Source organism: Coregonus clupeaformis, chromosome 15, assembly GCF_020615455.1.
Source record: "Coregonus clupeaformis isolate EN_2021a chromosome 15, ASM2061545v1, whole genome shotgun sequence".
NCBI lineage: Eukaryota > Metazoa > Chordata > Actinopteri > Salmoniformes > Salmonidae > Coregonus > Coregonus clupeaformis.
The window spans coordinates 54,844,965-54,861,764 of record NC_059206.1 but is presented as its reverse complement, the minus strand read 5'-3'; the positions used below and the strand labels follow the sequence as shown (position 1 = coordinate 54,861,764).

At 52.1% G+C, this 16,800-nt stretch overlaps 1 protein-coding gene across 3 annotated transcripts in view; it reads left to right on the top strand.

The window, feature by feature from the left end:
* Positions 1-16,800, top strand: part of LOC121582732 (E3 ubiquitin-protein ligase NEDD4-like) — a 120,781-nt gene that overhangs the window by 77,664 nt on the left and 26,317 nt on the right. For all 3 annotated transcript variants that reach the window (XM_041898791.1, XM_041898792.1, XM_041898793.2), the window contains 4 exons: positions 12,654-12,708; positions 13,467-13,525; positions 13,678-13,743; positions 14,245-14,474. In XM_041898791.1, coding sequence (XP_041754725.1) covers positions 12,654-12,708; positions 13,467-13,525; positions 13,678-13,743; positions 14,245-14,474 — 410 coding nt within the window. The remainder of the gene's footprint in view (positions 1-12,653; positions 12,709-13,466; positions 13,526-13,677; positions 13,744-14,244; positions 14,475-16,800) is intronic.

Here is a 16,800-nt window from a genome sequence, read left to right as displayed (position 1 = left end):
AAACAACGCCGCCGGAGGAGAGGCAGCCGGAGCAGTCTTCTAGTCAAACTTAGGAGGCGCGCACACCGCCCATCGCTTCCGAATATATTACTCGCTAATGTCCAGTCCCTAGATAACAAAATGGACGAGATCATGGCAAGGGTTGTTTCCAGAGAGACATCAGGGATTGTAACATACTCTGTTTCATGGAAACATGGCTCTCTCAGGATATACTGTCCCTGTCCATACAGCCATCTGGGTTCTCAGTACATCGCACCAACAGGAATAAACATTTCTCCGGGAAGGAGAAGGGTGAGGGGGTTTGTTTCATGATTAACAACTCATGGTGTAATTGTAACAACATACAGGAACTCCAGTCATTTTGTTCACCTGACCAAGAATTCCTCACAATCAAATGCCGACCGTATTATCTCCCAAGAGAATTCTCTTTGGTTATTGTTACAGCTGTGTATATCCCCCTTCAAGCCGATACCACGACGGCCCTCAAGGGACTTCACTGGACTTTATGCAAACAGGAAAACATATATCCTGAGGCTGCATTTATTGTAGCTGGGGATTTTAACAAAGCAAATTTGAGAAAAAGGCTACCTAAATTCTATCAGCATATAGACTGTAGCACTCGCGCTGGAAAAACACTGGATCACTGCTACACTAATTTCCGCTATGCACACAAGTCCCTCCCCCAACCTCCTTTTCGGCAAATCTGACAACGACTCCATTTTGCTCCTCCCTTCCTATAGACAGAAACTCAAACAGGAAGCACCCGTGCTAAGGACTATTCAACGCTGGTCTGACCAATTGGAATCCACACTTCAAGATTGTTTTGATCACACGGACTGGGATATGTTCCGGGTAGCCTCTGAGAATAATATAGACGTATACGCTGATTCAGTGAGTGTGTTTATAAGGAAGTGTATAGGAGATGTCGTACCCACTGTGACTATTAAAACCTACTCTTAAAACCTACTCTAACCAGAAACCGTGGATAGATGGCAGCATTCACAAAAAACTGAAAGCACGAACCAACGCATTTAACCACGGCAAGGTGACAGGGAATATCGTAGAATACTGTAATGACCTGACTAGATCATAGAAGAACAACTGTCCAGACAGAGGATTGAGTTTACGAATGGACGGTTTATTAAACCAACTTTATACAGGCTACTGTTTGGCCGTAGCCCACGCCAAATAAATGAAAGATAATACACAAGCCAATCGTGACCTTCTCTTGTGAAGCCCAGACGTAAAAAAGAGAGAACAAAGGCTAAACCTGGTCTTAACTTCCAATGCTCCATCCCCCTGCCCAACCCCCTCCACGCCACTCCGCTAACCGCCAGGATGCCCGGCATCAGAACATTCCAGGCATTCCCGTGATTGGCAGATAGCAGGTTGATTGACATGTCGGACCCCGCGAACACTGGGTACTGGTAGGTACAACACAACCATCTACTAGCCTAACACATAACACACAGCTGTCTGTGCGGGTCGCTACACAGCCCCCCACCACAAAGTCCCTCGTCCCAGGGAACAAACAAAGTCTCTGAAGCGACCCGGAGGTCTCCTTTGCCTGCGTGGCTGTGATGGCCGCAGAGTGCCCCTCTGGGAACCAGGGGATGAAAGCAAGGACATGGGGGACAAGGAAGCGGGAGCAGGTAATACAGTCCGTGGCTCTGGGGAACCACGCGGTGACACAGGGGGAGTGGGCTGTCTGGAGCCTTGTCTGCGGCACCTGGGGGTGGGTGCCTGGAGAATGTCATTGCCAGAGAGGGGAATTGTGGGGGTTCCTGGGGTTTGGGGAGAAGAGGCCCCTCTATATGGGGCTAACCTGTCCCGGTGCAGTGTCACCTTTCTCCCCCTGGGAGGAAGCTGCACCCGGTAAACAACCTCCCTACCCTCTCCAGGACACTGCAGGGTCCCACCCAGTGACTGTCCAACTTGGGGCATCTGCCTTTTTTCCTTAGCGGGCTGTAGACCCAGACCAGCTCCCCAGCCACAAAGTGCCTTCCCCGGGTGTGCACGTCATAGTTCCTCTTCTGCCTCACACCTGCATTCAGCAGCTGCTCTCGGGCGAAGGTGTGGGCTGTCTCCAGGCGGTCCTGGAGTCTCCGGGCATACTCCGGCCCGGGGAAACATGAGGGGCTATCCAGGGGCCGACCAAACGCCATGTCCGCAGGGGTACGGATCTCTCTCCCCAGCATGAGGAGGGCAGGTGTGCAGGAGGTGGAGTCTTGGACAGCGGAGCGGCATGCCATGAGGACCATAGGCAGGTGCTTGTCCCAGTCACGCTGGTGTTTGGAAGAGACGATGGCCAGCTGCTGTCCAAGCGTTTTGTTGAAGCGCTCCACAAGGCCATCACTTTGAGGATGGAGAGGAGTAGTGCGGGTCTTGTGCATACCCAGCCTCTCACACATGGTGGCGAACACCCGGGACTCAAAGTTTCTGCCTTGGTCGCTGTGGATGGACTCTGCAGCTCCAAACCTGCTGAACATCCCCGCTGTCAGGGCGTCGACGATGGTCTCTGCCTCCTGGTCAGGCAGAGCATAGGCCTCGGGCCATTTTGTGAAATAGTCCATGGCCGTGAGCACCCAGCGGTTTCCACTGTCTGTGGTGGGGAACGGCCCAACTACATCCACTCCCACCCTCTCCATGGGAGCCCCCACTGGGAACTGTTGGAGCTGAGCATGAGAGCGGCCTGGGGGCCCTTTCTCGCTGTGCAGTTGTCACAGCGGCGGCAAAAGTCTTCCACATCCCTCTTGTGCTGCCCCCAGTAAAAGCCCTGACGGAGGCGGCGCAGTGTTTTTGTGACCCCAAAGTGTCCAGTCCCCACCCCCATGAGTACTCTGGAGCACAGCCTCCCGCAATGCTTTTGGGACCACCACCTGCCACCTCTCCTCCCCCGTAGCTGACTCCTTCCATGCCCGCTGTAACACGCCATCAGCCAGCCGCAGTCGCTCAAACTTTGACCACAACCCTTTGGTCGCGAGTGAGAGTGCTGTCACCTCTTCCCATGGTGGCCTCACCTGCGCCTCTACCCACTGTAGCACTGGCTGTAGGTCTGTGTCCCGTCCCTGCTGCTGCCCCCATTCAGCCACGTCGACAGTCTGCAGCTCACAGCAGACAGGCCCGCTCGCCCGACACACTGTGGCACAGACCCCCTCCTCTGCACACAGCTCTCTCTCCCGTCCCTCTCTCCGTTCACAGTGGCGGCAGCCGTCTGCAGTACAGGGCCCGACGGGACATGGCGTCGGCGTTGGAGTGGCGTGCCCCTGCCCTGTGCACCACCGTGAAGTCATACGGCTGAAGCTCCTCCAACCAGCGTGCCACCTGCCCCTCTGGCTCTCTGAAAGACATGAGCCACTGGAGAGCAGAGTGGTCAGTCCCTTACAGTAAAGGGCAGACCACCCAGGTAGTACTTGAAGTGTTTGAGGAAGCCACAACAGCCAAGAGCTCCCGCCCGTGACACAGTAGCGGCGCTCATGTTTGTCAAATGTTTTGCTGAAGTACGCCACCACTCTCTCCCCCTCTGGCCCCACCTGGGCCAGCACCCCACCCATGCCCACATTGCTCGCGTCTGTGTCCAGGATAAAGGGCAATGTGAGGTCAGGGGGCGAGCACTGGGGGCCTCGATCAGTGCACGTTTGAGGGTGTTGAACGCCTCCTCACACTCCACTGTCCAAGTGAAAGCCTTGTCCTTCGGCAGCAGGCGGTTCAGTGGAGCAGCAACGCTTGAGAAGCCCCGTACAAACCTCCTGTAGTACGAGGCCAGGCCCAGGAAGCTCTTCAGCTGACGCTGGTCGGTGGGGGTGGGCCAGTCTCTGACAGCCGCTACCTTGTCCTCCATGGTGCTGATCCCCTCCTTCCCCACTCGGTGGCCCAAGAAGGACACCTCTCTCCTCATGAAGTGGCACTTCTCGGGGTGGAGCTTCAGACCTGCGGCAGCCACCCTCTCCAGCACACACCGTAGCGCCCCCAGGGCTGACTGGAAGGAGCTGCCATGGGCCAGGATGTCATCGAGGTATACCAGACACTGCTGTCGGGGGATGCCATCCAGCACCCTGTCCATCAAACGCTCAAAAGTAGCTGGAGCGTTGCACAGGCCAAAGCACAGGACCTTGAACTGCCAGTGTCCTCTGTTAGTGGAGAACGCAGTTTTGGCTCTGGCCTCTGGGGAGAGGGGCACCTGCCAGTAGCCACTGCGGAGGTCTAGTGAGGAGAACCAGGAGGACCCCTAACCAGGTCCAGCGACTCATCGATACGTGGTATGGGGTATGAGTCCTTCCTGGTTACCTCATTCAGCCGCCTGTAGTCCGCACAGAACCTCAGCTTGCCCCCCTTCTTCGGAACCATGACGACTGGCGCCGCCCAGGGGCTGTCTGAGGGCTCAATGAAGTCTGCCCGCTGCATCTCCAACACAGCCTTGTCTGCCGCCTCCTGGCGTGCCAGCGGGATACGGCGGGGACGCATCTTGATAGGTCGAGCATCACCTGTGTCGATCTCATGCTGCACCAGAAGAGTCTGACCCACCTCTTCCTCACTCAGCGCAAAGCTGTCTCTGAATTCAAACAGCAACTGCCACAACCGTTCCTGCTGCTCGGGGTCAAGACCAACACAGTTCCTCCCCCATATCTCCCTCACTGCAGACAGTGTCCTCTCCCCCTCCCATCTGGGGTAGCTGGGCTGGGGGCGCGGCCCGGGCTCACAGAGGGCGGTGTCATGGAGGTAGCTGGGGAATGTAACACAACGCCATAGGTGACAGGGGGCTGGGGAAAAGTCACACACAGATGTGGGGGGAGGGGGGGGCAGCCATGAGTCTCTGCTGCTTTAACTGTTGGAGTAAAGGGTTTGTTGGGTTGAGTGAATGTGACATTAGGGGCCATGGTGACCTCCGGCCCTCCCTGGAAGCTCAGTGTGCCCCTATTTAGGTCTAACTGGCAGCCTGTGCTCCTAAGAAAGTCCAACCCCAGGATACAAGGGTCCTGCACAGCCGCCACCCACACAGGATGACGCACAGTCCTGCCCCCTACTGTCAGAGTCATTATTCCCTTCCCTTTCATGGGTGCCAGCTCACCTGTGACTGTGCGGAGCTGCACAGTTGTAGGCTCACACTGAGTCCAACCTGGCACAATATCTGGCCTCACCAGGGTTACTGTGGACCCAGTGTCCACCAGGGCGGAGCAGGGCACCCCCTCCACAGTGACAGGGACATGACAAAAGTCCCCAACACAGGTCCGGCCCACCACAACAACAGGCTCCAACCGCTTGCCCACGTCTGCTTCTGGGGGAAGTGGAGCCTTGCTTCCCCGTCTGTGCCGGTGGGCTCCTCCTGAAGAAGATGGTGGTTGGGATAGAAAGCCAGGGGTCCGCACTACCCGGTCTATGCGGACCCCGAGCCGTTTCCCTGAGCTCTGGGGGACATGGGGCAATCTCTGCGCAGATGGCCTGGCTGGCCACAACCCCAGCAGACCCTGGGACCAGGGCATGTGTTTCGTGCCGCCTGTAGCGTCACAGCACGAATGAGTTCTGTCATTTCAGCCACCCATGCAGGCTTTTCCGGCTCCGGGCTGCTCTGCCCCCAGCTCGCACAGAGGGTCTGTCTCCTGCACCCCCACCAAAGCCCCAGCTGAAGCCCCAGCCCACACCAGCTCCCTCTCTAAAGCCATCTCCAAGGCTACCTGCAATGACTCAGGATGAGCCAGCTGGGTCTGTGCGCAGCTCCGTAGGAGAGAGCGCCTGTATGAACTGGTCCCGTGCTAGCTCGCTCTGCACGGAGGGGGCATGTGAGCATATGCCCGCTGAGAGAGGCTCTCAATGTCATTAGCTAGCACCCGTAGAGGCTCTCCAGGCTGCCTGCGTCTATTACTCAGTTCGGAGCGCAGTAGCCCGGGCTGTAGCCACACTGTCCATAGCGCCTCCTCAGTGCTCCCACTAAAGCAACATAATCACGTCTGTCCTCGGGGCTAATCAATATCAAACAGGCCAGAGCTTCATCCGTGAGGCATAAAGCCAACTGCAGTGCCCTTTCTTCATCCGACCACCCCCTACAATGAGCTAACAGTTCAAACTGAGCATGAAATGCTTCCCAATCCGCCTTACCGGAATACTTCGGGGGTCTTAATAGATACGGACGCAGCCGGGAACTGGCGCCGCCATGTTTGTTTACATCCTGAGCCCCCGATTCCTCGTCCCGCCCCGCGTCACCCTTCGGTCCGCCCACAGAATCCCGCAAGCAGTCGACGAAGCACTCATGCCCCTTCCAGCCGCCATCACTCTAACGCCCTCCCTCAAGCGGCCTCTGGGCTCCGATGCCCTGGCGATCTCCTCAGCCAGAACCCCCGACGTCCATGCACACGCACCTCCTTGGCCATATCGTCCCCTACCTCCACCTTCACTTTCGGATTCCCTCGAAGCATCTTCAACCCCCGTTCTCACCTACGGTAGCTAGCCACAGAAGTCAGCTAGCTAGCTGGCTAACTTTTATCAACGTTTTTACTTCTGACACCAATGTAATGACCTGACTAGATCATAGAAGAACAACTGTCCAGACAGAGGATTGAGTTTACGAATGGACGGTTTATTAAACCAACTTTATACAGGCTACTGTTTGGCCGTGCTCACGCCAAATAAATGAAAGATAATACACAAGCCAATCGTGACCTTCTCTTGTGAAGCCCAGACGTAAAAGAGAGAGAACAAAGGCTAAACCTGGTCTTAACTTCCAATGCTCCATCCCCCTGCCCAACCCCCCTCCACGCCACTCCGCCAACCGCCAGGATGCCCGGCATCAGAACATTCCAGGCATTCCCGTGATTGGCAGATAGCAGGTTGATTGACATGTCGGACCCCGCGAACACTGGGTACTGGTAGGTACAACACAACCATCTACTAGCCTAACACATAACACACAGCTGTCTGTGCGGGTCGCTACAATACAAACAAAGAGGTCGTTCCCTCCGCAAGGCAATCAAACAGGCAAAACGTCAATATCGAGACAAAGTGGAGTCGCAATTCAACGGCTCAGACACAAGACATATGTGGCAGGGTTTACAGACAATCACGGACTACAATAGGAAAACCAGCCACATCGCGGTCACCGACGGCTTGCTGCCAGACAAGCTAAACAAGTTCTTTGCCCACTTTGAGGATAACGCAGTGTCACCGACGCGGCCAGCTACCAAGAACTGTGGGCTCTCCTTCTCCGTGGCCGACGTGAGTAAGACATTTAAACGTGTTAACCCTCGCAAGGCTGCCGGCCCAGACGGCATTCCTAGCCGCGTCCCCTGAGCATGCGCAGACCAGCTGGCTGGTGTGTTTACGAACATATTCAATCTCTCCCTATCCCAGTCTGCTGTCCATATGCTTCAAGATGGCCACCATTGTTCCTGTACCCAAGAATGCAAAGGTAACTGAACTAAATGACTATCGCCCCGTAGCACTCACTTCTGTCATCATGAAGTGCTTTGAGAGACTAGTCAAGGATCATATCACCTCCACATTACCTGTCACCCTAGACCCACTTCAATTTGCATACCGCCCCAATAGGTCCACAGACGATGCAATCGCCATCACACTGCACACTGCCCTATCCCATCTGGACAAGAGGAATACCTCTCAGCCCCCTACTATGGTGTTGAATGCTGAGCTATAGTCAATGAACATCATTGACTATAGCTCAACATTCAACACCATAGTACCCTCCAAGCTCATCATCAAGCTTGAGGCCCTGGGTCTCAACCCCGCCCTGTGCAATTGAGTCCTGGACCTCCTGACGGGCCGCCCCCATTGGATAAAGGAAGTTATGCAACATCTCTAGCTAGAGAAAATGTGCTACTCCATTAGGGGATCTGCAATTACATTTTATAATATCTGGCTACCTTTCCTATCCTTTGTAGAAGACATGGACCCAACTAATTTCACAACTCCTTAATCCAACCCAAATTAGAATTGGTATCATTATTCTTTCTCATTTGTAACTTTTTGTTTCATAATATCTTTGTATTTTTTTAAACTATTTGATTATATTACTCATTGTATGTCATGCCTGCTTTAAGTCTGGTTTTGGGGTGGTGCTCTGTTAGAGCATGGGGGGGTTGGGGGTGGGTTTGATTTGGTAGAGGATGCTTGTGTATTCTGCCCCCTACCTGTTCTGTCTGTTATCTGTATAATCATAAAAAATGCCAAATAAAAAATACTTTGTACCTCATGATAAGCTGTAGACCACACTACCAGGAGTTTCCATCTATATTCTTCGTTGCTGTCTATTTACCACCACAAACTGATGCTGACACTAAAACCACACTCAACGAGCAGTATAAGGCCATAAGCAAGCAAGAAAATGCTCATCCACAGGTGGTGACGGTAGGCAACAACACATCCGCCACGCTGACCCTCAACACGGGCCCATTCACATCACGTGCTTAGTCCCCTCCTGTACTCCTTGTTCACCCACGACTGCATGGCCACGCACGATTGCAACACCGTCATTAAGTTTGCTGACAACTCAACGGTGGTAGGCCTGATCACCGACGACGATGAGACAGCCTATAGGTAGGAGGTCTGAGACCTGGCGGTGTGGTGCTGATCGTGGACTACAGGAAAAGGAGGGCCTTATTCACATCGACAGGCTGTAGTGGAGCGGGTTGAGAGCTTCAAGTTCCTTGGTGTCTATCATGGTCCAAACACACCAAGAAAGTAGTGAAGAGGGCACGACAACGCCTATTCCACCTCAGGAGGCTGAAACAATTTGCCATTGGTCCTCAGATCCTCAAAAGGTTATACAGCTGCACCATCGAGATCATCCTGACTGGTTGCATCACTGTTTGGTATGGCAACTGCTCGGCATCCGACCGCAAGGCGCTACAGAGGGTAGTGCGTACGGCCCAGTACATCACTGGGGCCGAGCTTCCTGCCTTCCAGGACTTCTATACCGGGTGGTGTAAGAGGAAGGCCCTAAAAATGGTCAATGACTCTAGCCACCCAAGTTATAGACTGTTCTCTCTGCTACCGCATGGCAAGTGGTACCGGAGCGCCAAGTCTGGGACCAAAGGGCTCCTTAACATCTTCTACCCCCAAGCCATAAGACTTTTCAACCTTCCCAAGTTCTCCCATGTCACTCCGCTCCTCCGCACACGTCACTGGCTTCCAGTCGAAGCTTGCATCCACTACAAGACCATGGTACTTGCCTACTGTCACGCCCTGACTCTGGGGACTCTTATTTGTTGATTCAGGGTGTGATTTTCTATGTTGTATTTTCTATGTTTAGATCTATTATGTGTATTTCTATGTTGGCCGGGGTGGTTCCCAATCAGAGGCAGCTGTAGCTCATTGTCTCTGATTGGGGACCATACTTAGGCAGCCTATTGGCACTAGTGGGTTTTGGGATCTTGTTCCGTGTTAGGTATGTTGTTTGTGTACCTTGGACTTCACGTTTCGTTTCTTGTTTTGTTGTTGTATTTATAAGTCTAATAAACATGTATGCATATCACGCTGCGCCTTGGTCTGACCCGTTCATGAACGAACGTGACAGAAGACCCCACCAAACGAGGACCAAGCAGCGTGCCCAGGAAGAGCGAATTACCATGTCACAGGTGGGCAAATGGTGGTCATGGGAGGAGATATTTGTGGGGAAAGGGCCATGGGCAAAGGTATATGCCCAGGCAGGAGAGGAGCAACGGCAGCACAGAGGAAGCCGGTCGAGGAAGAAGCCCGAGACACAGCCCCAATATTTTTTTTGGGGGGGGCTAAGAGGGTGGTTGGCGGAGCCTAGGGTTAGAGCAGAGCCAACTCCCCGTACTCAAGCGAGAAGGCGTATGACTGGGCAAGCTCCATGTTATGCGGAGCTACGTACTGTGTTGCCAATGTGACGGCACAGTCCTGTACGTCCTGTGCTTGCACCACGCACGTGCCGTGCGAAGATGGGCATCCAGCCAGGACGGGGTGTGCCGGCTCAACGCTCCTGGTCTCCAGTACGCCTCCTCGGTCCCGCATATCCTGCGCCAGTACTACGAGCTGTATCGCCAGTGCGCGTGCACAGCCCAGTGCCTCCTGTGCCAGCGCCCCGCACGTGTAGTGCGAAAGTGGGCAGCCAGCCAGGATGGGTTGTGCCAGCTCTACGCTCCAGACCTCCAGTCCGCCTTCGCAGTCCGGTCCGGCCCGTTCCTGCTCCTTGCACCAAGCTAGTGATGCGCGTCGCCAGCCCAGCCCGGCCCGTTCCTGCCCCTCGCACATAGCCAGTGGTGCGCGTCGCCAGTCCGGCCCGGCCCGTTCCTGCCCCTCGCACCAAGCCAGTGGTGCGCGTCGCCAGTCCGGCCCGGCCCGTTCCTACCCCTCGCACCAAGCCAGTGGTGCGCCGTCGCCAGTCCGGCCCGCCCGTTCCTGCCCCTCGCACCAAGCCAGTGGTGCGCGTCGCCAGTCCGGCCCGGCCCGTTCCTGCCCCTCGCACCAGCCAGTGGTGCGCGTCGCCAGTCCGGCCCGGCCTGTTCCTGCCCCTCGCACCAAGCCAGTGGTGCGCGTCGCCAGCCCGGCCCGGCCCGTTCCTGCTCCTCGTACCAAGCCAGTGGTGCGCGTCGCCAGCCCGGCCCGGCCTGTTCCTGCTCCTCGCACCAAGCCAGTGGTGCGCGTCGCCAGCCCGGCCCGGCCCGTTCCTGCTCCTCGCATCAAGCCAGTGGTGCGCGTCGCCAGTCCGGCCCTGCCTGTTCCTGCTCCTCGCACCAAGCCAGTGGTGCACGTCGCCAGCCCGGCCCGGCCCGTACCTGCTCCTCGCATCAGGCCAGTGGTGCGTGTTCCTAGTCCGGTCCGGCCAGTGCCTGCTCCTCGCACCAGACCAGTGGTGCGTGTGTCCAGTCCGGCACGGCCCGTGCCTGTTCCACCGGTGCCTTGTCCGGCACCGGTCAGCTGCTCCACTCCGGAGCCAGAGCAGTCCGCTCCACCGGTGCCTGATCCAGCTCCGGTTAGCTGCTCCACTCCGGAGCCAGAGCAATCCGCTCCAGTCCAGCTCCGGTCAGCGGATCCACTCCGGAGCCAGAGCAGTCTGCTCCACCGGTGCCCAGTTCAGCTCCGGTCAGCTGCTCCACTCCGGAGCCAGAGCAATCCGCTCCACCGGGGTCCAGTCCAGCTCCGGTCAGCGGCTCCACTCCGGAGCCAGAGGAGTCCGCTCCACCGGTGCCTGATCCAGCTCCGGTCAGTGGCTCCACTCCGGAGCCAGAGCAGTTCGCTCCACCGTCGTCGGGTCCAGTTCCAGTCAGCGGTTCCAGTCCAGACCCAGACGTCAGCCCCTCTCCAGGTTCGGGGTCTCCCACACCAGGGTCCAGACAGGGCTTGGTACTTCGTGGGAGGAAGGAGAGGGGAAGCAGCGCGCCGAGGTCCAGACCAGACCAGGGGCGCAACAGGGAGGCGGAGAATAGTTGGTGGTCACGCCCGGAGCCGGACCCGCCTCCAAGGCGGAATGCCCACCCGGCCCCTACCCTGTTATGTTTATGTTGCGCGGTCGGAGTCCGCACCTTTGGGGGGGGGTACTGTCACGCCCTGACTCTGGGGATTCTTATTTGTTGAGTCAGGGTGTGATTTTCTATGTTGTGTTTTCTATGTTTAGATCTATTATGTTTATTTCTATGTTGGCCGGGGTGGTTCCCAATCAGAGGCAGCTGTAGCTCGTTGTCTCTGATTGGGGACCATACTTAGGCAGCCTATTGGCACTAGTGGGTTGTGGGATCTTGTTCCGTGTTAGGTATGTTGTTTGTGTACCTTGGACTTCACGTTTCGTTTCTTGTTTTGTCGTTGTGTTTATAAGTCTAATAAACATGTATGCATATCACGCTGCGCCTTGGTCTGACCCGTTCATGAACGAACGTGACACCTACGGAGCAGCAAGATAAACTGCCCCTCCCTACTTTCAGGCTATGCTCAAACCCTACACCCCAACCAGAGTGCTCTGTTTGGCCACCTCTGGTCTCTTGGCCCTCCCACCCCAACGGGAGGTCAGCTCCCGCTCAGCCCAGTCAAATCTCTTCTCTGTCCTGGCATCCCAATTGTGGAACCAGCTTCCCCCTGAAGCTAGGACAGCAAAGTCCCTGCCCATCTTCTGATATGTGGTTGTCCCAGATATCTTAAGATGAATGTACTAACTGTAAGTCGCTCTGGATAAGAGTGCCTGCTAAATGACTTTAATGTAAAATGTAAAATGGGACGGATAGGAGAGAGTGGGAGGAGATATGAAGGAGGGAAAGGTTAGGTGTACAGTAGGAAGAAACAGAGCCTTGCTATGTGCTGCATGATGTGAGTGGACTCCCCTGTATCTTCCCAGTTTCTCCACCAAATGAAGCGATGGTATGGTGGTGTTCCTGCTGATACACAGCCGTCTCTCTGCCCTGACTGAGAATGGGATAGGGTCAGACTGAGGCTAGTGGACTAAACTTATATCGCCCCTCGCCTGCTCTCTATTTCTATCTGACAGTCAGTGTGTTTGTGGCTCGCTGTGTCACTGTCACTGTGTTGATGGTGGTGTACTGTACAGGTCTGGATGGTCATTGTATCAATGGTGAACTGGTCTGCATGGATGTGCTGGTACTTTGTGTCACTGGTGTCACTCCTTTCCTGCTGCCATTCACTGTCTGTCTGAGTCAGTTACTCACTGTGCTCTCTCCTCTACTCCTCTCTAGCCTGGCTGGGAGGAACGGGTGCATGCAGACGGCAGGACCTTCTTCATAGACCACAGTAAGTAACCCTCCTAGAACTCTCCCTTTCTTCTCTATGTAATACCATATGCTGACTGTTTCTCTCTTTTGCTTGGATACTTGAGTTCTTTCTCTCCCTTTCTCAAACAAATATTGTTTCTCTCTCTCTCTCCCTCTTGCTCTCTCTCTCTCGTTCTTTCTCTCGTTCTTTCTCATCTTGGATTGGTTGTCTGGCTGACCTAATTAATCAATATCTCTCCTTATGTGAACCTGACACTGTGTCTCAGGTTACTGCCCATTCATAATTTAAACTTTACATATTAGGGAAGTGTCAGTGTGCTCAACTTCATGAACAGGATGTCAGCATTCTGTGTGTATGTGTGTAAGAGGGAGTCAGAGTTTAGTGATTTAATGGTTTTCACCGATGATTCACAATTTGACAATACGTCTTGGATAGAGTGGCAGGTAGCCTAGCGGTTAGTGTTGGGCCATTAACCGAAAGGTTGCTGGTTCGAATCCCTGAGCCGGCTAGGTGGACAAATCCGCCGTTCTGCCCCTTGAGCAAGGCAGTTAACCCCCAACAACAACTGCTCCCCGGGCGCCGATGACGTGGACGTCGATTAAGGCAGCCCCCCGCACCTCTCTGATAAATGCGGCAGACACATTTTGGTTGAATCCATTCTGTTGTGCAACTGACTAGGTATCCCCTTTCGAGTTTTGTGTCTGTCACTGCTTTGTCATCATGGTATATATCACAGTATCTAACCTTATTCCTGACTGTTATTTTGTCACCTTCAGACACCAAAACCACTCAATGGGAGGATCCTCGTCTACAAAGCCCAGCCATCACAGGGCCTGTGAGTATCTGTGGGTAAAGATGAGGCAAAGATACTGTCACCATCATACAGTATTGTACATGACAAATATACTATATTTCATGACCAAGATAAGCCACTCTCTCTATATAGAATAGACAGTTATTGACTGATATTTGTTTATTTCATTGCAGGCTGTGCCGTACTCCAGAGAATTCAAACAGAAATACGACTACTTCAGAAAGAAGTTGAAGAAACCGGTAAGAAATATTACCTTGCTGTACTCTGTATGTAATTGACCAGTTTAGTCAATTACATTTGGGTACGTTTTCAGAGTATGGTATGCAATCCAGGTGAAATTGTGAATTATTTCACTGTTAAGTGAAAGTGTAAAAACACTTCACCTTACCTCACACATTCTAATTATCATTATTAATGTAAAGAGAAACTTCCTCTCATTCCTCTCTCTGCGTGTATTTCCTGGTTAGAACCTATACACTGAAGAAGGATTTTAATTTTGTGTATGATCCATTAGAAAAATAATAAATAAAACAAATTAAAAAGTAAACTCTTAGAAACTACTTTTTAAAGTGGACCTGTATTTTTTTGTATTCCCTTTAGAAACACTGGATGTGCATTTTAAATATTTTCGTATGTATATATTGTGTGTGTGTCTCTCTTTCTCTCTCACTCGCTCTCTGTGTCTTTATGTGTATGCTTTCTATCCATGTGCTCATGCGTCTCCGTGTGTGAATCCCCAGGTGGACATCCCCAATAGGTTTGAGATGAAGCTGCACAGGACCAACATCTTTGAGGAGTCGTACCGACGCATCATGTCTCTGAAGAGACCAGACATCCTGAAGGCCCGCCTCTGGATCGAATTTGAATCAGAGAAGGGCCTGGACTACGGGGGCGTGGCCAGGGAATGGTTCTTCCTGCTCTCCAAAGAGATGTTTAACCCTTACTATGGACTGTTTGAATACTCAGCCACGTGAGTCTGGGGCTGGGCTTTGTTGAAAATCAAGGGATAAATATATTTCATTATTTGAAATGACTGAACAAATTAAGCAGTGTGGCTTTAAAGATATAGTGCGAGATTTTGTCAATTAAGTCCCTTTTCTACTTACCCAGAGTTAGATGAAGTGACTGCTAAGCAATTGCGCTAACGCTACTTAGCATCTTCATTCAAACTGCACACAGAGACATAAAAATAGTGTCCATGAGTTCATCTGACTCTGGGTAGAAAAGGGGTTTAGGGACAGATTAAAATGTACAGAATGGCTACCTGGAGGAGAATGGGGGGGTCATGCTTTTTCAATTTCAGTCAAGGTGAGAGTTTAATAGTCCAGGGGAGGGTCATGTAATTTGTAATTGATGAAATTTCTCTGTGTTTTAGAATTAGTTGCTTATTAAGCTATATATCGATGTGTGCCCGATGCCACCCCTCATCTCTGATTCTCCACAGGGCGTGCAATATCAATTGCGCTTATAGGCTACTTAGTGTGGTCTGAATCAAATTATCCATAGGCTACGAAGTGCATGCTCATAGAAGCACAGAGCAAAGTAATAGTGCTAAGAAAGCTGCTGGGATGGTGTAAATGAAACTAGGCTGCATTAGACACTGCAATGGATATTCCAACCCTGAGCTCCGGCTTGCTCTGCTCTTGCTGATCAAAAAACGTTTTGTGTGCTGCTTAACCAATGGATGTGCTGTGTAGGGCTACGGTGGCAGTTCAGGAGGAGAGTCAAATGTTTCTTCTGAAAGTAATCTTTGATTAGGCCTAGTCCTTGCGCCTATAGACTATGTTCTGTTCAGTTTGAGAAGGAGAGTGCAGATGGGAAGGAGGTCCGGAGGTAAACTCTGATAGCTTACTACTACAATAGTATATTTAAGCAATAAGGCCCAAGGAGGTGTGGTATATGGCAGTTCTTAGGCACGACGCAACGCAGAGCCGTGGTATATTGGCCATATACCACAAACCCCTGAGGTGCCTTATTGCTATTATAAACTGGTTACCAACGTAATTAGAGCAGTAAAATGAAATGTTTTGTCATACCCGTGGTATACGGTCTGATATACCAATCAGCATTCAGGGCTTGAACCACCCAGTTTATAAAGTCATATATAATTGGTTTTATTAAAAACAATGTGTTTCTTGCCCATGATGTATTTATCAGAGTTATTGACCTCACAATAATCTAGATTCGTGTAACTTACATTGTGGTGCTGAAACTTGAAGCAGCAGCCACGGCACAATCATTTGGAAATGGACAGCTCATGGTGCTGAAAGTAGGCAAATTCGAGTAGGCATAATTCATTAAAATAGTCTTCCTTTTTTATTAGACTTTACTAACAACAAGAGGGCTTTGTGTTGGAGCCTGTTTCTTCCTAGTTAAGAAATAAGAGGTAGGCCTACCTGTTTGACAGATGAAATTAGGCTATAGGCTGCTATATCCATAGATTTGTAATGGAGACGCAGGGAGTCAGGAAGCAGGTGCAGTTGGTGAGTTTAATAATAACAATCATGGAGAGATACAAGACAAGAAAACCAATACTGCCTGATGAATGAGTGCTAGATAAAGGGGAAGTAATCAAGGTAGTGATGAAGTCCAGGTGTGCATAATGATGGTGCGCAGGTGTCCATAATGATTGTTGCCAGGTGTGCGTAATGATGGGTTGCCAGGTCCGGTGGTTAGTATACCGGTGACGTTGAGCGCCAGAGCGGGAGTATGCATGACAAGATTTGTCAGCCAATTCCTCCACCCACCATGCACTCTTTAAAAATCCTACCTCCGTGTCATTGAAGGGCTCTTAAGTTAAAACCAAAACTCGAATTGAGGGGGTGTGAGAGGGTATGCCCTAGGCCTACCTTTTATTAAAGAAAATGGCATATGCAACGATCATAGTTTAGTTTCTTTGACATTCAGAGGCTGACTTTGCTTGGGAAGTAATCTAATTCTGTCACTATCAATTGATTAAGCTATTCATTTTCTGTACAATAGAAGACGTTTAAACCCAGACAGCTTTTAGGGAAACACTTGTGACCTTCTCTCGTTGAAGAGTAGCCAGCAGTTAAAGCTTAAATGTTTCTACTTCGGTAGACCTACTCTGTCTGGGGTGGAAAGGTAGGCCTAACTTTTGAAAGTAGGCTACCATGCTCAGATTCCTAATGACAGGGACAGTTTCGTTGCAAACAAGACACACTGATTTGGCATTGGAGAAATATGATAAAATGAACACATAGGCCTATCTCTCTGTCCATTCTTAGCCTGTAATTTCGGTAATTTGTGTGGTATTAAAAAGATTCCGCTAATAT